The sequence below is a fragment of the Dendrobates tinctorius genome, unplaced genomic scaffold (assembly GCF_039654945.1).
Source record: "Dendrobates tinctorius isolate UK_male_01 unplaced genomic scaffold, ASM3965494v1 ptg000019l, whole genome shotgun sequence".
In the NCBI taxonomy this organism is placed as follows: Eukaryota; Metazoa; Chordata; class Amphibia; order Anura; family Dendrobatidae; genus Dendrobates; species Dendrobates tinctorius.
Genome location: NW_027361687.1, coordinates 56,543,178 through 56,565,882, shown reverse-complemented (window position 1 = coordinate 56,565,882; position 22,705 = coordinate 56,543,178). Strand labels below are relative to the sequence as shown.

At 41.9% G+C, this 22,705-nt stretch overlaps 1 protein-coding gene across 1 annotated transcript; it reads left to right on the top strand.

Annotated features, from left to right (window-relative positions):
- Positions 1 to 15,049: 15,049 nt before the first annotated feature.
- On the top strand, positions 15,050 to 16,012 carry LOC141082650 (olfactory receptor 5G3-like). Its single transcript, XM_073566600.1, has one exon. The coding sequence runs from the start codon at positions 15,053 to 15,055 to the stop codon at positions 16,010 to 16,012; it is 960 nt and encodes a 319-aa protein (XP_073422701.1). The 5' UTR covers positions 15,050 to 15,052.
- The last annotated feature ends 6,693 nt before the right edge of the window (positions 16,013 to 22,705 follow it).

Sequence of the window (22,705 nt, the reverse complement as noted above, 5' to 3'; positions counted from 1 at the left end):
GGGAAGAGTCTTGAGGAGATCATTTGCATATTCCCAGTGCCTTCTGGGATAAGTGAAGAGTCTCCGCGAGCTCAACGATCACTGGGTTTTGGCGGTTGCAGCTGAAAAGAGGAAATCGGAAAACCAGGGGAAGAGTCTTGAGGAGATCATTTGCATATTCCCAGTGCCTTCTGGGATAAGTGAAGAGTCTCCGCGAGCTCAACGATCACTGGGTTTTGGCGGTTGCAGCTGAAAAGAGGAAATCGGAAAACCAGGGGAAGAGTCTTGAGGAGATCATTTGCATATTCCCAGTGCCTTCTGGGATAAGTGAAGAGTCTCCGCGAGCTCAACGATCACTGGGTTTTGGCGGTTGCAGCTGAAAAGAGGAAATCGGAAAACCAGGGGAAGAGTCTTGAGGAGATCATTTGCATATTCCCAGTGCCTTCTGGGATAAGTGAAGAGTCTCCGCGAGCTCAACGATCACTGGGTTTTGGCGGTTGCAGCTGAAAAGAGGAAATCGGAAAACCAGGGGAAGAGTCTTGAGGAGATCATTTGCATATTCCCAGTGCCTTCTGGGATAAGTGAAGAGTCTCCGCGAGCTCAACGATCACTGGGTTTTGGCGGTTGCAGCTGAAAAGAGGAAATCGGAAAACCAGGGGAAGAGTCTTGAGGAGATCATTTGCATATTCCCAGTGCCTTCTGGGATAAGTGAAGAGTCTCCGCGAGCTCAACGATCACTGGGTTTTGGCGGCGCGCGAAATTTGGCTCATCTTTCATCGTTTTTAAGAAATCTCAAGATGGAAGAGGCCAGGAGCCATTTGGTGAGCTGCATTTCTTGCTACATGTTCACAGATTTACCAGTGGAAAAGCCAAACTTCACATGCCACAAATGCAAGCTTGTGTCCCTGTTGGAGGAAAAGTTGCAAAATCTCGAAGAGAGGTTAGCTACGTTGAAGATCATTAAGGAAGGTGAAGAGTTCTTGGACAGAGCAGAATTATCTCTTCATGTTACAGAAAGAGAAGAAATTCGAAGTACACCTGAAGAAACAGAGGAATGGAGACATGTGACCCAGAGAAGCAGGAGGATCAGGAGGCAGTCAGCACCCATACTGCTCAGAAACCAGTACCAGGCTCTCACGCAGGAAAACGATGAAGAAATACATCAGGATAAGACTTTGCCAACAAACAGCAACCTTGTACGCCTTCAGAGTCCTCCTGGATGGAGAAAGAAAAATGTTGTGAAGAAGAAACGGAGAGTGGTGGTCATGGGGGATTCCCTGTTGAGAGGAACAGAGGCCGCTATCTGCAGACCGGATATAACTACAAGAGAAATGTGCTGTCTTCCAGGTGCAAAAATTAAAGATGTGTCTGACAGGATATCAGGACTCTTCAGACCTATAGATGACTTCCCATTCCTGCTACTACATGTGGGGACAAATGACACCGCAAGAAACGACCTGGAAATCATCTGCAGAGACTTTGAAGACTTAGGCAAGAAAGTGAAAGAACTGGGAGCGCAGGTGGTCTTCTCTTCCATCCTCCCAGTGGATGGCCATGGAACAAGGAGGTGGAATAAGATTCTGCAGGTGAACAACTGGCTACGTCGATGGTGCCGTCAGCAACGATTTGGATTTCTGGATCACGGAGTGAACTACTTATACGATGGACTACTTGCTAGAGATGGGGTGCACCTTACGAAGACTGGAAAGCATGTATTTGGAAGTCGCCTTGCTACACTTGTAAGGAGAGCTTTAAACTAGAACAACATGGGAAGGGAAGCAAAAGACCAGAAAAAGCCATACACCTGACAAATGCTATTGAGAACTCTGCTATTAGAAGTGGAAAGGAAGAACAAAGACGAAAGAATCTAATTAATAAAAATATTGGAGAAAGAGAAACCAATCACAAACTAAAATGTTTCTATACTAATGCACAAAGCATGGGCAACAAACAAGGAGAATTGGAACTACTAACACAGGAACAGAAATATGATGTAATTGGAATCACTGAAACTTGGTGGGACAATACACATGATTGGAATACAAGACTAGAAGGATACAACTTATTTGCAAGAAACAGACTTGAAAAACGAGGAGGGGGTGTCGCATTGTATGTTCGAAACGCGTATATCTGCACAGAGATTGAAGCTTCAGAGACTGGGAGTTCTGTGGAAACTGTTTGGGTAAGAATACAAGGACAGAACAATGGAAAGGACACCATTGTAGGCATTTACTACAGGCCGCCTGTGCAAGCCGAATATATAGATGAACTCTTTATGCATCAGATGGCCAAGTTCTCCAAAAAATATGACATAGTTGTCATGGGAGATTTCAACTATCCAGACATTTGTTGGGAATCTCTCTCAGGCAAAACTAACAGGTCAAGGAAATTCTTATCCTCTCTTGCTGACAACTTTATCTTCCAAAAGGTAAGGGAGAAGACAAGGGGAACTGCTACCTTGGATCTAATCCTTATAAACAGGGAGGAAATGGTTGAGGAGGTAAAAGTGGCTGGGACCCTAGGAGGTAGCGGCCATGCTATTTTAGAATTTTGGATTACTAGAGGTGGAAGACCTGTGAAGACTCAGACGTCAAGGTTAGATTTCAGAAAGGCAGATTTTAAGGGATTCAGAAAGAGAATTGGAGGGATCCAATGGCTGGATATCCTTAAAGACAAAAATGTCCAGGAAGGATGGGAAATCTTGAAAAATGAAATTCTCAAAGCACAGTTGTTAACAATTCCGAAAAGAGGGAAGAATAGGAAGCATTTAAGGAAACCAGGATGGATGAACACAGAACTTAAGCACATGCTAAAAAGGAAGAAAAAAATGTTTATAAAATGGAAAGAGGGAGGCATATCTAAAGAAGAATATAATGCTGTCTGCAGAACCTGCAGGGCACAAATCAGATTAGCTAAAGCTGAAAATGAACTGAGGCTTGCAAGAGATGTCAAAAGCAATAATAAAGGATTTTGGGGATATGTCAAAAGTAAAAGAAAAGTCAAAGATGCTATAGGATTTTTACAGGATGAAAATGATGAAATGGTAAGACAGGATGTTGAGAAGGCTGAACTTTTAAATTCCTATTTTGCATCTGTTTTCTCTCAGAAAGGAAATGCAACATCAACTGTTATTCACTGTCCTATTAAGGGAATAGAAGAATCCAGGATATCTATAAACAGAAAGATAGTGAGGAAACACTTAGCTAACCTAAATGAATTCAAGTCTCCAGGTCCAGATGAATTACACCCCAGAGTACTGAAGGAGATAGCAGAAGAAATTTTTGAACCCCTCTCCATAATCTTTGGAAATTCTTGGAGAACAGGAGAAGTGCCAGAAGACTGGAGAAGAGCAAATGTTGTTCCTATCTTCAAAAAGGGGAAGAAGGTGGACCCAGGCAACTATAGGCCGGTGAGTCTGACTTCTATACCAGGAAAGATCTTTGAACAAATTATTAAACAACATGTATGTCAATACCTGGATAAGAATGAAGTGATTAAACAGAGTCAGCATGGGTTTCTAACTAATAAGTCATGTCAGACTAACTTAATTTCCTTCTATGACGGTATCACTGATTGGGTGGATCAAGGAAATGCTGTAGATATAGTATATCTTGACTTCAGCAAAGCATTTGACAACGTCTCTCATACAATCCTTATTGAAAAAATGACTAAGTATGGAATGGACAAGGCAACTGTTAGGTGGATTCATAACTGGCTTAGTGATCGGACCCAAAGAGTGGTCGTAAATGGCTGCACATCCAGTTGGAAGAATGTCTCAAGTGGGGTACCACAGGGCTCTGTCCTGGGCCCTGTTTTGTTCAACATCTTTATCAACGATTTAGATGAAGGAATTGAGGGTAAACTGATTAAATTTGCTGATGACACAAAGCTAGGAGGGATAGCTAATACTAGAGAAGAGAGAGAGAGGATTCAAAAAGATTTAAATAAACTGGAGAAGTGGGCAGCAACTAACAGAATGGTTTTTAACAGGGAGAAATGCAAAGTACTACATCTGGGCAATAAAAATGAAAAAAGCATATATAGAATGGGAGGAATAGGGCTAAGTGACAGCACATGTGAAAAAGACTTGGGTATACTAATAGATCACAGACTGAATATGAGTCAACAGTGTGATGCAGCAGCAAAAAAGGCAAATGCAATTCTAGGATGTATTAACAGAAGCATACAGTCTAGATCACGTGAAGTCATTATTTCCCTCTACTCCTCTTTGGTCAGACCTCATCTGGAATATTGTGTCCAGTTTTGGGCACCACATTTTAAAAAAGACATCAACAAACTGGAGCAAGTTCAGAAAAGAGCGACCAGAATGGTGACCGGTCTGCAAACCCTGTCTTATGAGGAAAGGTTGCAGGATTTGGGAATGTTTAGTTTGCAAAAGAGAAGACTGAGAGGAGACTTAATAGCTGTCTACAAATATCTAAAGGGCTGTCACATTGTAGAAGGATCAACTTTATTCTCATTTGCAAAAGGAAAGACTAGAAGCAATGGGATGAAACTGAATGGGAAGAGACACAGATTAGATATTAGAAAAAACTTTTTGACAGTTAGAGTGATCAATGAGTGGAACAGGCTGCCACGAGAAGTGGTGAGTTCTCCTTCAATGGAAGTCTTCAAACAGAGGCTGGACAGACATCTGACTGGGATGATTTAGCGAATCCTGCTTTGAGCAGGGGGTTGGACCAGATGGCCCAGGAGGTCCCTTCCAACTCTACGATTCTATGATTCTATGTCTCCATTCTGCCTTATGTCTCCATTCTGTCCCATGTGTTTACATCCTGCCCACATGTCTCCCATCTTGCCCCTTGTCTCCATCCTGCCCCATGTCTCCATTCTGGTCCTTGTCTTCATTCTGCTCCATGTGTTTACATAATGCCCCTGTGTCTCCCATCCTGCCCCCTTGTTTCCCATCCTGCCCCATGTCTTCAACCTAACCTATGTCTTTACATCCTGCCCCCGTGTCTCCCTTTCAGCCCCAGGCTTGCTGCTTTCAATAAAAATAAAAAAAAACACTTTCTCCTTACCTGGCCACGGTCCAGTGCTGACGACCACCCCAGGCATTTCAGTGTGGACTCACTGGTGAATGACAATGACGTCATACGCTGGCGATGTGTGAGTTGATGTCAGCTGCCAGCCTCCGATTGGCTGGCGGCTTTTAACTATTGCAGTGTGGATGTGTGGCGCCCCTTGGGGTATGGTCGCCACAGTGGCATTGCCTTCCTCCAGGGAGGGTGATGTCAGGCTTGGAAGCAATGAAGGGTCTCTCTATCAGTTAACCATAACATGCAACACAGTTCCCACTCCGGGCCAGCAGAGGGAGCTCTGAACCTGAATTGGGGGAGGAGTGCTCTCTGAGGGCCAGGAAGGGAAATTAGGCAGTTAGTGTGAGGAGGCCGAAGTGTGTAGACGTGGAGCGAGAAGCTGGGGGACTGAGCAGAGTTAAGAGCTCATTCCCAGCTGGAGCGCATGATCTGGAATCTGGTCTCCACGGTTGTATGGATACTGAAGGTCCTGCAACAGAAACCAGAGGAATAGGAAGCTGTAAATGCTCTATTCCCACCTATGACTTGGAGGCACAACAGCAACGAGTGAGCCAAGAGAAGAGATAGAAGGCTACAGCTGTCTGCCATACGAGGTGGAACTGAGAGAGAACAAGGAGGAATTTCAGTGTAACACAGTACTGCATGTACCTCAAGTAAGCGCTAGGAAGGAGACTACACAACCTATCTGCTTAGAGAGATTACTGAGTTGCTTCCAGGCTAATTAGCTCCTGTGCCATCTGTATTCTGGACCCTGGACTGCATTTGCCAAGCAAAGTAAAGGTAAAGAAACTGCACCCTGTTGTGTCCTTGCCTCCTTCCTGCAACATCTTCAGCACTGCTACATCTCTGTGCCCTCTTCCTAAACACCTTTCTACACTGCCCTGGGACTACAGCCCTGCCTGTGGAGGGCTACAACATCATTGCTGCACCACACCATCTGTCCCAGAGGATCTGTTTGCAGCGTCGGCTTAACACCTTCTTTGCCGAACACCACAGGTGGCGACATGAATTATTCACTAATAAACTTTTTTCCCATCTCTCAACTCCCTTTTACATGGCGCCCAGGGCCACGGACCTGGTCACCGCTGCTGTGACATTCTCCTCTGAGAGACTGGCCCGGTACCGAGTACCCCACAGACTTGGGAGGGCGACCCAGGTGTGCACGGCAATAGAGTTTTACTGAATCTGTGTCTTGGATGCAGGTTCAGTTTCTGCACCGGCAAAATCCTGCTGCTAGGGCCCGGTGAGCAGATGAGATGGGGCCCGGTGTGGGCCCCCTGTGATCATCAGGCCCCATACGCCAGTCAGGGCAGTAATGTGATTGAGGAGCCTACTGAAACAGACTAAGGGACCTTTTTAGACAAGTAGGAAGCCTTTGCAGGTTTTTTTGGTTAATTATTCTGATTTACTGAGATAATGACTGTAAGCCATAATCATCAATATAAACAGAAATTAAAACTTGAAATAGATCACTCTGTTTGTAATGACTATAATATAGGAGTTTAATTTTTTGCATTGAAGAACTGAAACAATTAACTTTTTAATGATATTCTTATTTAGTGAGAAGCTCTTCTATCTATCTATCTATCTATCTATCTATCTATCTATGAAAAAGGCACAGCAGCACCCTGGTTAAAAAAAACCTACTATAATGGACAAACATGTCTCTCCTGGGCTGCAAGCCTACAATTTGAATGGGCAAGTAGAACTGGTTGAGAACAACTGCAGGTTAACGGGAGGAGTGCAAGTGTCAGAACAGAGGGAGTCACCCCCCCTAAAAATAGCTATACAAAAATCCTGACCAGCACCTCCTAAGTGTGAATAGGTGCAAGCTGCTGTGACTGTAAAACATGTATGAAAAAGGCACAGCAGCACCCTGTGAATGCCAAGACATATGATGACAATGGAAATAATTACTTCCAAACACTCTGTCCCTCAGCAAGATGTACTTACAAAAGCGAAGGTTCTTAGACATCATACGTCTTGGCATTCACAGCGTGCTGCTGTGCCTTTTTCATATATGTCTTGCAGTCACTGCAGCTTGCACCTATTCACACTTAGGAGGTGCTGGTCAGGTTTTTTGTATAGCTATCTATCAATTATCTATCTATCTATCTATCTATCTCCAAATGGGGTAATGAAATCCAGTTTTTTCATCATTTATTGAAGTGCAGCCTCCATTTTTCTTATTTTTACAAATGGATATTTGTTTGGAGGGCCCTGCACCCTGAATTCATTTATGCGGTACTGTTCCATTTTTTCTTCTATTATCTATCATCTATCGATCTATCTATCTATCTGTCCATCCAGCTATCTATCTATCTATCTATTATGCATCTAATGAAGAAAAAGGCAGCAACACAAAAATCCAAAAAGAATTGCTGTGATTTATTTACACCAAGTCATAATGGCAACGTTTTGTTCCAAGTGTGGAACTTCCTCCAGCAGTGCAATACTCAAGAAGTGAATAATAAAAAGGGGCATTACAATTACAATAATCAAATAACAACAATTTCATATTAAACACCATAAAAACAGGGTGGGCCATATTTATGGATACACCTAAATAAAATGGGAATGGTGACAGTTTTCTTGAGTAGGGTATCTTGCATTGAAATCTGCTGCAATGACCCAGGTACTGCGTTCACCAGACATCAACACAATTTCTATCCGCTCCTCACGTGTTAACCTCTGCGACATGTCAATGGCTGTAAACAAAGAGAAACTTGTAAATAACTAATGAAAGAATAAAGTTACATTAAAACCAAGCACACCATTGTTTTTTTTGTGAAATTCTCAATAAGTTTGATGTGTCACATGACCCTCTTCCCATTGGAAAAAATAAAGTTGGATCCAAAATGGCCATCTTCAAAATGGCCGCCATGGTCACCACCCATCTTGAAAAGTTTTCCTCCCTCCCATATACTAATGTGCCACAAACAGGAAGTTGATATCACCAACCATTCCCATTTTATTTAGGTGTATCCATATAAATGGCCCACCCTGTATAATACGCAATTCACAAATATTTCATACATAAATACATAGAGATTCTTAATAATTCAATATCAATGTGCTAGATTGTGTCTAAAGTGCAGTATTGTTATAAATATCTTAATTAATCATTAATACTTTGACCGGATGGAAACGTACTGGTAGTTTACCATGCTTGTGATGTATAAATTGTAATCTTATCCTGATAGTAGAATTTTTTGAGCTTCCTATCTCTCAAAAGCATAATGACATTAAAATTTACATGACCTGTGATAGTGAGTATGTTATCTACATTTTGCAATGTCCATGTAAATAATTTTATGTGGGTGAAGCCACCTGGAACTTTAACCCCTTTACGACCTTTGACATATAGGTACGTCATAGGTTGCCTTCCCCTGTTTGATACTGGCTTCAGCGATGAGCCTGCAACTTTTCCTGCACGTCTTCGGAGTTCATCTGCAGACATGTGCCCCTAACAGCCGCAGGTGGAATTGCTATGCACTCGCGGCTGTTAACATGTTAAAAGCCACGTCAGCTCAGCGTGCAATAAAATAAGCCCTTACCCTGCCCCAGATCCTGAAAATTGGCAACTTTTTTTTTTTTTTTTACAAACTTTGATTTTTTTTTTTTCACTGCTTAAATAAAGAAGAACCTGGAAAATCCAATGTAGTAAAGGGCTAAATAAAGGATCAACCACCATCGGTATATGATTAAGAAAAAGAAAATGGATTTACTTGTTTCAAAGCACTTTACTGAAATTGGACATAAAGAGAGAGGTCTTTGGTTTTGGTTTGAAAGATTGAATTCATTAAAGTCGAGTGGTCTTAACATTGATTTTAAATTGCATAGTGGAATTTAAATATACCGTATTTTTCGGATTATAAGACACACGTTTTCCCCCAAATTTGGAGGTAAAAATGGGGGTGCGTCTTATAATGCTGCCGCTGCCCTGTGCCCGGTGCTGCCGCTGCTCTGTGCCTGATGCTGCCGCTGCCCTGTGTCCGGTTCTGCCTCTGCCCTGTGTCCGGTTCTGCCACTGCCCTGTGTCCGGTCCTGCCACTGCCCTGTGCCCAGTGCTGCCGCTGCCCTGTGCCCGAAGCTGCCGCTGCCCTGTGTCCGGTTCTGCCACTGCCCTGTGTCCGGCGGTGCTGCGGGGGGCTCTGCCGACATTTTATGAAAGGCCAGAGCCCCCGGCAGTTCAACCGAAGCACCACCGGACACAGGGCAGGGCAGCGACAGCAAGGACACAGGGCATTGGCAGCACCAGACACAGGGCAGCAGCAGCACCGGACTCAGCGCAGAGGCAGCACCGGGCACCCGCAGTTGCGCACCGCACATCAGAACACCCCTTCATCCCAGCCTGCGGCCTGCAGCTACGCTCCACTCCTGCCTCCTGCAGCAGCAACCCTGGGGACCCTGCTTCACCGCAGCCACCACCCATGGTAAGCAATAAGACAGATGGATTATAAGAAAAAAAGTTTTTTTCCTATTTTTCGCCTCAAAATTTGAGGTACGTCTTATAATACGGAGCATCTTATAATCTGAAAAATATGGTAATTATATGAGCTCCATTTGGAATTATTCCCTTTAAACTGGCTGTATAGTAAAATAACTTCCATTTTATCTATGTATTTTTTCACTGTTTTCACTATATTGCCTTTATCTCTACAGATTAGTTTTGAATAATAAGGTTCACCTCAACATTCAATGGACTTTTATCAAGTAGACCTTTTTAACAACTATCAATGAACATTGATATGGATGTTTTTTCAATGTCTCTTTGCTGTAAATTTTGCTTCTATACCATAAGGATTCGTCTCTACCCCTTTCTGCCATATGACGTACTATCCCGTCCATGTGCCCTGGGACTTAATTCCCAGGGACGGGATAGTACGTCATAGCAATCAGCGGCGCTCACGAAGTGAACGACGCTGATCGCGGCCAGGTGTCAGCTGATTATCAAAGAGTCAAAAAGTTATCAAAAAGTTATAGCTCACAGAATAAAGCGATGCAAAAATAATTATTTTTTATATAAAATTGTTTTCATTGCATAAAAGCGCCAAAACATAAAAAAATGACATAAATGAGGTATCGCTTTAACCGTACTGACCCGAAGAATAAAACCGCCTTATCAATTTTACCACACGCCGAACGGTGTAAACGCACCTCCCAAAAGAAATTCTCGAAATGCTGGTTTTTGTTCATTCTGCATCCAAAAAATCGGAATAAAAAGCGATCAAAAAAGTCACGTGACTGAAAATGATACCAATAAAAACATCAACTCGTCCCGCAAAAAATAAGACCTAACATGACTCAGTGGGTCAAAATACGGAAAAATTATAGCTCTCAAAATGTGGTGATGCAAAAACTATTTTTACAATTAAAAAGCGTCTTTTAGCGTGTGACAGCTGCCAAAAATAAAAACCCGCCATAAATAGTAAATCAAACCCCCCATTATCACATATCATTTTTGTGGAAAAAAATATGATTTTTGTATATTCACGCCCGGGCGTTATAAACGTCTGTGAAACACTTAGGGGTTCAAAGTGCTCACCACACATCTAGATAAGTTCCGTGGGGGGTCTAGTTTCCAAAATGGGGTCACTGGTTGGGAGTTTCAACAGTTTAGGCACATCAGAGGCTCTCCAAACGCGACATGACACCCGCAGACCATTTCATCCAAGTCTGCACTCCAAAACGTCACTATTCCCTTTCCGAGCCCTGACGTGTGCCCATACAGTAGTTTTCTCCCACATATGGGGTATCAGCATACTCAAGACAAATTGGACAACAACTTTTGGGGTCCAATTTCTCCTCTTACCCTTGGGAAAATAAAAAAATTGGGGACTAAAGACCATGTTTGTGGAAGAAATATGATTTTTTTATTTTCACGCACAGGCGTTGTAAACTTCTGTGAAGCACTGGGGAGTTCAAAGTGCTCACCACACATCTAGATAAGTTCCTTAGGGGGTATAGTTTCCAAAATGGGGTCACTTGTGGGGGGTTTCCACTGTTTAGGTACATTAGGGGTTCTCCAAAGGCAACATGACACCCGCAGACCATTCCATCCAAGTCTGCATTCCAAAACGTCACTACTTCCATTCCGAGCCCTGACGTGTTCCCATACAGTAGTTTTCTCCAACATATAGGGTATCAGCGTACTCAGGACAAATTGGACAACAACTTTTGGCGTCCAACTTCTCCTGCTATTATTGGGAAAATAAAAAAATTGGGGACTAAATGATCATGTTTGTGGAAAAAATATGATTTTTTTATTTTCACGCCCGGGCATTATAAACTTCTGTGAAGCCCTTGGGGGTTCAAAGTGCTCAACACACATCTAAATAAGTTCCTTGGGGGGTCTAGTCTCCAAATTGGTGTCATTTGTGGGGAGTTTCCACTGTTTAGGCACATCAGGGGCTTTCCAAACGCGGCATGGCGTCCAATCCCAATTCCAGTCAAAAAAGTCAAATTGGGCTGCTTCCCTTCGGAGCTCTGCCATGCGCCCAAATAGTGGTTTACCCCCACATATGGGGTATCAGGGTACTCAGGACAAATATTGCACAATAACTTTTGGGGTCCTGTTATCCTTGGAAAAATAAAAATTGAGGGTGAAAAGATCATTTTTGTGGAAAAAATATGATTTTTTTAATTGTACGGCTGTACGTTATAAACTTCTATGAATCCCTTGGGGGTTCAAAGATCTCACCACACATCTAGATAAGTTCCTTGGGGGGGTCTAGTTTCCAAAATGGTGTTATTTGTGGGGGGTTTCCACTGTTTTGGTACATCACGGGCTTTCCAAACGCGACATGGTGTCCGATCTCAATTCCAGCCAAAAAAGTCAAATGGAACGGTGAGTGCTGCATTTTTTTCTTTTTTTTGTTTTGGACACTACATTGTACTGTACGCTGGCAGCACCCGTTCCCTTTCTTAATACCGGATTGTCACAGGAGCTTACACAGCAGAGTTAACAGACACCAGCGTCCCTTTCAGGTGCGCTGGTTTTTCCCTTCTTCACAGACTATTTTGATTATTGTAATTGTAATTCATGCTCCTATGTATTATTCACTTGATGAATATTGCACGACTTGAGTAAGTTCCACACTTGGAATGAAACATTGCCATTTTGACTTGGTATCAATAAATCACAGGAATTCTTTTAGGATTTTTAGAGTGCTGCCTTTTTCTTCATTGGATCTATTAAAGGTTTGGTAATACCTGTGAGGCCCTGCACCCGCCATCTTCTTTAGCTTTCCTGTGTTGCATAAAATCTATCTATGTATCTGTAACGGGGTCTACCAAGCTGGGGTACCTCTTTCAGTACCACCCCGTGTTTTCGGAGGTCCGCTCTGCGTTGGCTGGAGTCTGAATGAATGACGCTGGCTGGAATTCCTTGGTTACATGGGCGCATATAAAAGATCACTGCTTCTCCATGTATTTTCAGTCTGACAACACATTACTCACAGGACACAGAATATATCACACAGATACAGAGGGCCGGCCAATAGAAAAGCGGCAGGCCAGACATACATTACAAAAGCCGCAGGTGGCCGGAGCCTGCCGATGTTTACTGTGGGAATTACAAAGGTGGGGGGAGGGCGGACAAAAGGAGAATATCGTGTCCCCTCTGCCCAGGGGCACAGCCTGTGGGCTGATGCATTAGGGACATGCATCTCACATGGAACCTATTATACATACATATAACTGCACAACATATTCTGGGTGCTGAGTGGTTCTGTAACACGTAACAGTATCTATCTAGGGACCAAATTATTTTATTTTTTACAATTACCAACAAATAATATACTTGGACAATTGGTAATCCCCAAGGAAATGATTTACTGTATACTCAAGAGAGTCTGTCCTATGATAACTGAGCTTAATTATTACTATCCACCATATGCCATATAAATCAGATTCTGTAAACCTAGCTTCCGCTCCAAATCTATGGAAGCTATTCTGTTACTATCCCGGTCTGCTGTGAGTAAAACCATATATACGCATGTTCAAAATAAAAACAAAAATCCTAAAAGCTGTCATTAGTTTAATGTTTTAAATAAAAGCTAAGAATATAAAAATTTCCTTTAGTATGTTTTATCACATTTTTATTCCAGTTTTTATCTATTTTTCTAATTAACTCCTAAGACTTAGAAGCTGCAATTGAAGTTAGGCAGACCCTCATACTTTCTAATAAAGCAAAGCGAAACGTGAATAGGATTGACAGGGCACACCAGGGTCTAGTGTAAAGTAAGTAACTCTGTGCTTCATTTCAGCAGCTGCCTTTGAAATGAATATTAGATTACATTTGTGCTACATTTGTGGCTAATGTTTTTTCTAGGCTAGTAATGTGTAGGTCAAGTGTATCCTCAACAGGTGGTGGTGAATGCGGGCTTCCGCATGCTTTTATAGTTTTATGCAGTATTATAGGAGTTTTTTTCTGTAATATTTACATGCAACTTCATAATTTCATACTATGGTTTTTTTGCCATGCTGCCACTCCCAAAGAGACATTTGAAATTTTCAAACAATATTTTACATAATTTCTGTTGATGTATATGGTTACCATAAGATAAGATAATCCTATCAAGCACTTAAGATGTTGTCTCCTTTCTGCCAGAAGTAAGTCTTTCATTTACCTTTTACCCATCACTTTCCAGCTACCCTACTAGTGTTGACACTTCTGACCTGCAAAATGTTCACATCATCTTAAATGGGAAGTTGCATCTGGTGCATTCATGGATTAAAAATGCAGGTCCTCTCCATGAATTTAAACAGAGGCTCAACCTTAGCCACCTCTACTGTACATTCCTAAGAACTCACTAGTACCCCATTCTCAAGATAATTGGGACCCACATCTATGGAGCACGGTATTTCAATTCAATATGCTATAAATGTCAATGACTAGAGAACTTTTTCAAAGATCTGCATAGGTATCAAATAGAAAGAATTGAATAAACATATGATTCAACTAATGTCTCGGGTATCTGACTGTTGTCTTTATGGTTTTTTTTTCTCTTCCAAGTTGGTAGGGTGAAATAAATTTTGGGCATGTGTATAAAAAATGGATCAATATTATTTTATTTTGGATTTTTTGGTAAAGTTTTGCAAGTATTATCTGTTACAGTATGTTTTTTGTCCTGTAACACATGGCGACTGTGATCTGGCCGTTTGATTTTCCACAAGGAAAGCACATATAGGAGTAAAAAGCAATAAAGGATTTTAACAAATTTGAGGGCATTTGGCTAAATATAATTTTTCCTTTTGGGTTTCACAACAAACTTGTGCGCTGACTGCCTCTGGGTTGCTCTGTGTTTTTATGGCTACAGAAGGAGTTATCCAAGAATCTATCACTAAAGGGCCTGTCACACTAAGCGATATCTCTAGCAATATCGCTATAACTTGTGACGTTATAGCAATATTGCTAGCGATATCGCTGTGTCTGATACTTACCTACGACCCGCTCCCCCGCTGGTTATCGCTGATCGCACGAGAACGTCCAGGACTGTTTCTCGTCGTCAGCTTCCTGCGGCGCTTCCTGTGGAGAGACGAGCGACGCGTGGAGCCGGGCGGGAGGACGCAGGATCGCCTGGTGTGACAGGTAAGTAGCGACCCCCGTCCCCAGCGATGTCGCTAGTGAGATCTGCCTGTGTGGCAGCTCACCAGCGACCACTTAGCGATGTACCAGCGATCCTGACCTCGTCATATCGCTGGTCGGGATCGCTGGTGCATCGCTAAGTGTGACAGTACCTTAAGTTTCTTGTGTCAGAGAGTTTGCATATCTTTTATATGCCTTGTACTGAATTCATCTGCACTGATTTATGACTTCTAACCACACTAAAGTTAAGAACTTTGATGTGTTCAGAAAAAGACAGATAATAAAGATACAAGCTCTTCTGTCAGAACAAAGTCACCAATGGATTTTCAGAGTTTCCTGTACTTAGATCTAATAGGTAGAGTTTTTTATTTCAAAAAGTGAGTTTTTATTTTTGTCCATGTCAGGTTCTGGCTTACATGTTATGGATACATTCAACCAATCCTCTGCAACCAGATTTATTCTCCTTGGTTTGTCCGATGTTCCTTACTTGAAGGTTATTGGCTTCCTTGCATTCTTGGTGATCTATTTAATAACACTCTTAGCAAATTTTCTACTGATCATATTGGTAGCTATTAATCCAAGGCTTCAGACTCCCATGTACTTTTTTTTAACTAATCTTTCCTTCATTGACATTTGCTTCTCTACCACTGTGGTCCCTAAAATTCTAAAGAACACATTATCGAAGGACAGGAGCATCTCTCTACTGGAATGTGCCATCCAGATGCACTTTCATTTGGCTTTTGGGTCAACAGAGTGTTTGCTTCTTACAGTAATGGCCTATGATAGATTTGCCGCCATTTGCAAACCGCTGCACTACAACACCATCATGAGCAGAAGAATGTGTATCAGTTTGGTGGCTGCGTCATGGACCTCATGCTTCATCAACTCCACTATACAAGTGATCTACACCTTCCAAATGTCCTTCTGCCATTCCCATCAAGTCAACCATTTTTTTTGCGAGGTACCTCCATTTTTACAAATATCCTGTAGTGACACTTGGCTCCATGAACTATCAATGTATATTACAGCAGGGATGATAGTTAGCTTAAACTTTCTTTTGATTCTTATTTCATATTTTCATATTCTATCCACCATCTTGAAGATCAAGTCTTCTGATGGAAGATATAAAGCTCTGTCCACATGTACCTCCCACATCATTGTTGTGACTTTTTACTATGGGACCATTATGATTCTGTATTTGCGACCACATTCCCGTTCTTCTCCAAACATAGACAAGTCTGTCTCCATCCTCTACTCAGCTGTGACTCCCATGCTGAACCCCATCATTTACAGTGTCAGAAATAAGGATGTCAAAGACACAGTAAGAAAGAACCTAATTCAAGATATTCTTCAATTGAATTTATTTTTAATAACATTATAATACTATGGCATTTATCATAGATTTGCTGCCATCTGTAGACCATTGCACTATATCCCTATCATGAGCAAGTATGTGTGTCAGTATGGCTGCTACGACATGGATCTCAAGTTTCAGCCACTCCATTATAGAAGTTATCTACACCTTCCAGTTGTCTTTCTGCCATTCCAATCATTTCAACCACTTCTTTAAGGTTCATCCATTCTTTAAAATAGCTTGCAGTGATACTTTGCTCCATGAAATAATAATGTTTATTACAGCATCATCTGGTTTCGTATGTCCAAATCGTGTCCACAATCTTGAAGATCAATTCTTCTGATTAGAGCTATAAAACATTCTCCACATGTGTCTCTCACCCTATTGTGCTGACTTTTTACTATGGGACCATTATGATTTTGTATTTAAAGCCACATTCCCTTTCTTCTCCAAACGTGTACAAGTCTGTTGCCATCATCTACTCAGCTGTGACGCCCAATGCTAAACCCCATCATCTACAGTGTCAGAAATACGGATGTCAAAAACACCATAATATGGAATCTAATTTAAGATGTTCTTTAATTGAATTTATTTTATTAAAATTCTAATACTTTGGCAGGTAGATAAACTGGGGGTTTATAAACTGGGCCTTGCCTTTTCCTCTGCGCAGAATACTCGTTGGCAATTTTGAGCTTAACTTTTAAGTGAAGTTAACACCTGCCATATACACTCACTGGCCACTTTATTAGGTACACCATGCTAGTAAGGGGTTGGACCCCCTTTTGCCTTCAGAACTGCCTCAATTCTTCGTGGCAGAGATTCAACAAGGTGCTGGAAGCATTCCTCAGAGATTTTGGACCATATTGACATGATGGCATCACACAGTTGGCGCAGATTTGTCGGCTGCACATCCCTGATGCGAATCTCCCGTTCCACCTCATCCCAAAGATGCTCTATTGGATTGAGATCTGGTGACTGAGGAGGCCATTTGAGTACAGTGAACTCATTGTCATGTTCAAGAAACCAATCTGAGATGATTCGAGCTTTATGACATGGCGCATTATCCTGCTGAAAGTAGCCATCAGATGTTGGGTACATTGTGGTCATAAAGGGATGGACATGGTCAGCAACAATACTCAGGTAGGCTGTGGCGTTGCAACGATGCTCAATTGGTACCAAGGGGCCCAAAGAGTGCCAAGAAAAAATTCCCCACACCATGACACCACCACCACCAGCCTGAACCGTTGATACAAGGCAGGATGGATCCATGCTTTCATGTTGTTTACGCCAAATTCTGACCCTACCATCCGAATGTCGCAGCAGAAATCGAGACTCATCAGACCAGGCAACGTTTTTCCAATCTTCTACTGTCCAATTTCGATGAGCTTGTGCAAATTGTAGCCTCAGTTTCCTGTTCTTAGCTGAGAGGAGTGGTACCCAGTGTGTTCTTCTGCTGCTGTAGCCCATCTGCCTCAAAGTTCGACGCACTGTGCGTTCAGAGATGCTCTTCTGCCTACCTTGGTTGTAACGGGTGGCAATTTGAGTCACTGTTGCCTTTCTATCAGCTCGAACCAGTCTGCCCATTCTCCTCTGACCTCTGGCATCAACAAGGCATTTCCGGCCACAGAACTGCCGCTCACTGGTTTTTTTTTCTTTTTCGGACCATTCTCTGTAAACCCTAGAGATGGTTGTGCGTGAAAATCCCAGTAGATCAGCAGTTTCTGAAATACTCAGACCAGCCCTTCTGGCACCAACAATCATGCCACGTTCAAAGGCACTCAAATCACCTTCCCCATACTGATGCTCGGTTTGAACTGCAGGAGATTGTCTTGACCATGTCTACATGCACTGAGTTGCCGCCATGTGATTGGCTGATTAGAAATTAAGTCTTAACACACAGTTGGACAGGTGTACCTAATAAAGTGGCCAGTGAGTGTATATTAATTGTTGTCCTGGTGTAAATGTCACTTTTCTCCTCAATCTGTTTTTGTTTTGATCTTGTGCCTTTCCATTCCTGAGATGTCACTTTCTCTTCCTTGTATATAAATATAGTCTTTTTAGTCTACTGGGTGTGGTCCTTGTGAAGTTTCCCACAGAGAGGCATGGAAGACCAAGTCCAACTGGCTAAAAAGAGAACAATTATGCAAATGGAAACAATGACCATTGTAAACATTATATAGGTAAATAAAAAATAAATGCCAAAATTAAATTTTTGTTTGCCATTTCACCTTACTTGGAATTTTTTTTCCGATTTTTCAATACATTCTATGGCAAAGTGACTGTTTTCTTTAAAAACTACATCTAATTCTGAAAAACATGGAAATCCTCCATATGGCGTTGTTGACGAAAAAATAGAAAAGTTATGGCTTTTGAAAGAGGGGAATGAAAAAATTGAAGGCTCAGAAACTAGAAAAAAAATTCCTGGCAATTAAGATGCTGAAAAAAAATGAGAAATATATGAATCAACTTATATGAGCACATAGAAGGGTTACGAGGGCAACATCTGCAAGGCGTTTGTATGTTCTCCCAGCGTTTCCGTGAGTTCTACATCTCTGGTTTCCTCCCACACTCCAAAGACATACTGGTATACTGGTAGTTAATTTGGATTGTGAACCCCAAAGTGGACATTCATGATGATGCATGTCAAGCATTGTGGAAATTAATGGCCCTATAAAAACCAGTAAAATAAAATAAAAATTAAATAGCTCTTGTTCACTAAGCCTGAGAAACATTACAGATTTTACTTTCTGTATAAATAAATTAGTGCAGCACATCAGGTTGGTAAAAAAAAAACTGTGAAGCTATCAAAATGCCAAAAAAAATCAGAATCACAGATCAGGTAACGTGTTTCATACAAACAGTTATTTTTATCAAGTTCTTAAGTGTCTTTAACTTGATAAAAAAAAAACTGTGTTAAACAGGTGGGAGCTCAAGTGAATGTGAATTTTAGGAATTCATTCTCTTTGGCCTCCTTTATTTTGTGCTGTGACTTCCAGGACAGAAAAAACCTCTGAACCTCTGACATCACTTCACGCTACTCAGTGACTGTCTAGGTCTTTGTGTCACACATCATAAAGGCTCAACAGTACAACATACATCAAGACAGCATGACGTGAAGAGACATCAGAGGCCTTTTCAGGGTGAAGCAGGCTGAAGAGGATGTGTGTGATGGAAGTAGGCAAGAAGAAGAGGTATTGAGGACCGGATGGAGGGCTGTGGGTACTGGTGTATAGAAGAGCGATGAGGTGTTTTTTTTCTTGTACATCCTATGTTTACAATGCTCCACTGACAGGCAAGAAGCAATACAAATCGGATTCCTCTGTCAAATTCGAGTGATATGAGAAATTCTAATCTTGGCAGATTTGCTCGTCTCTTGTCTATTTTCTTACTACAGAATTAGTTCCTTTTCATAACAAAGATGATTGGGAGTGCCCATAAGAGAAACCTGGAAAGAAATTAGAGGTTTGTGGATGATTTCCGCGCTTGCTGATCAGTTATGAGACATATATCCCAGATTGTCAACTGGATAGTGGTTAATTCTATGCGTTTCAAAGCACAAAACACTTCATCAGGAAATTCCACTAGTATATCTAGTAGTCTTTCCTGATGAATCAGTCTTTTGTATTTTGAAACACGTAGAATAAACCACTATCCAGTTGACAATCTGAGACATACATCTAATAATTAATCAGCAAGCACGGAAATCATCCACAAACCTTTCCTTTCTTTCCTGGATATCATTTGGTCATTTACTGACCCATGGATCTGCTGCAGCTGATGAGCTTTATTACATGCTTTATAGATACTCATAAAAGTTGAGAGTAATTTTAATTTTATCGCCTGCCATACATCTCGGATAAGACCCTATGTTGTGCTGATCCTTTTACAGCTCTGCGACATAAGAGAAATCTGTTATTAGATATCTAAGGCGTAAATTTTAATATAGGACAAAATAAGCAATGGATATAGAGGATGCATTGAAAGGGAACCTGTCAGCACATTTTTGCTTATGGTCGTAGTGGTAGGGTTGTATTGACATTTGACCCTTCTCCCTAAAAAAAGATACTTTTTTATTGATGGGATCCAATGTGCCAGTCATAAAAAATTCGTATGTAAATCAAGCTGAAAGTGCACTGGGGGTGTCACTAAAAAAGGACAGTTTCTTCCCAGTGCATTGACACGCCACCAGTGCACTTACAGCCAGATTTGCACAAGGTATTTAGACTAGATTTCTCACAACTGGCATAACATATATCTTAAAAAACGTTATCACTTTCATTGAGTGGACGTTATAAAACTAATTTCAAATGCCTACAAGTCTACAAGCCACAGTAACCCTTATTCCATGCTACCGCTGCACAACCAGCTCTACCCTCACCTACTGTATCCTCACCAATCCCACTCAGCATTTGTGTCTAGCAGTCACTGCTTGAACTGAGCTCCGACCATGGCTGTTAACCATTGTAAGACTGCTGTCAAGAAATGATAGCGGCATTTAAATGGAATGCACACAAGTGGTCATTCGCACCATCTTCAATTGGCCCCCGAGACATGAACAATGGTGTTACTGTGGCTGCTAAAGGCAACCATTGCTGTCTTTTTGGCACTTGTGTGAAGCTTAGTCGCATGTTGAGTTTTAAAGGAGACTAAGCCTATATACTACAATACAGGCCGTAATGCAGTATATAGTATCAGAGAGGTTCAAGTCCCCTAAGAAGACTAAAAATAAACATGTTTTTAAAAATATATTAAAAAAAGAAACATAAATATTCAAATCATACACCTTACCCCTCTCTAAAAAAAAATTAAAAAAATTAACTAATTTGATTTCACCATGTTGTAAAAGACCCGTCTGTTACGATGACCGGTCCTGTGTGACGTGACCCGCAGGCAGGTAACTGAAACTACAAGACGAGGCACGTGATACTGTCCTGTGTGACACAGCCAGCGGGCAGGTACTATAACAACAAGACACGGGGAAAGGGGAAACAGTTACAACGGTGAGCCCTGTGTTAGGGAAAGGGGACATGGAGACCTCCTGCACTCCCCTGAGTCAGAGTCCCTAACGCTCCTAACGTTCCCTATGCCGGTTCTGCACCGGGCGCCGATCAGGAACCTGTCGCCCTAGCACACCCTACACCTATCCCTTGCTAGGAAGCTGGGTGGCGCAGGCACTGGCCCCACCGCTGTACTAATACACACTAAGGAAAAACACAAACAGGGAAACACCACTTAGCTTTACTCTGTTGCACTTGCTCCTGGCAACAGAGTCCACCACCAGAATGCAGCTCTCCTCCTGAATAGCTGCCACCAAGCTCTGTCAGAGCGACAAGGAAATCCCCTCTGACTCCTTCCATACCAGGGCTAAGCCAGTGCTGCAAGGAACGCTCTCCAGCCCCTTCCTCCACATAGGATGGATGAAATGAACACTATCACCAACACTGATTGCAACACCTGTGACTCTTTTATAGCAGAGCCAGAGTAATCATACCTGCATTATAATCATGTGCACTAACTAAAGAAACCAGAGTGCAATGATGCTCACCACCACCGGGGGCAAATTTAGAACAAAAGACACCACAGTGCAATAATCATAATGGCCACCGGGGCAAAAACCAAACTTAAGCACAGCTTAAGAAAAAAAAAGGTTACCTGTGCTTTTATCAGTCCTGATCCAGCATGGATCATGACACCGTCTATCAGACAGATATAATTATTAACCCATTAACTAAAGGCAGTGTGGAGAATAAAAAATCAAAATGATAGAACTGCTTTTTTTTGGTCACACTCCTCCCTTAAAAAAAGTGTTAGAGAAAGCGAAGAAAATGTCACACAGTATGCACCTCAAATTGGTATCAATAAAACTTAGTTTGCCATGTAAAGTTCAAGCCTTGACAACTCAATGGAAAAATAAAAATGTTACAGGTCTTAGAAAATAGCAAGACAAAAAAAATATTTTTACAAACTTCTGTCATTTTTAATCACTTAAGCTAGGTTCACACTTGCGGATGGCCGAGCTGAGGGGTGCTGCAGACGTCCTCCATGAAACTCCGCCCATTGCCAGACCTCCTCTGGTCAGCTCCACCTACGTCTGCATGCGGCCTGCACACCTATCCTTAACATTGGGTATGCAGGCCATGCGGATGTATGCGGATGCGTCCACATGTGTCATTTTGATGATGCAACAACTCGCGTCGAACGCACCGTGTTGGAATTTGTTTTTTCTCTGCATCATCAAAACGAAGCATGAAGACGCATCCACAAACATCCGCACAGCCTGCGTACCCAATATTAAAGATAGGGTACACAGGCCGCATGCAGACGTAGGTGGAGCTGACAGGAGGAGGTGTGGCAATGGGTGGAACTTCACGGAGGAAGTCCGCAGCCCTCCAAAGCTTGCCCATCCGCAAATGGGAACCTATAGAAGTTTGTTATTGTTATAATTGCACTAACCTGGAGAATATTGTTTCAGACTCAAATGTTGCACAGAGAAAGCGCCGTAAATCAAAGTACTAAAAATTAAGGTTGCATTTTTTGTTTTTTCACAATTACTGTATTTGAAACTATTTTCATGTTTTCCAGTACATTGAATGTTAAAATGAATGATGTCTTTCAAAACTGCAACTCTTCCAGCAAAAAATAAGCCCCTGTGCGTCTATGTAGGATGAAAACTTAAAAAGTAATGGCTCTTGAAAAATGAAAAATTGCCGATTAATTAAG

Excerpts from the sequence above, each read along its gene's own strand:
- LOC141082650 (XM_073566600.1), top strand. The coding sequence starts at position 15,053 with ATGGATACATTCAACCAATCCTCTGCAACCAGATTTATTCTCCTTGGT.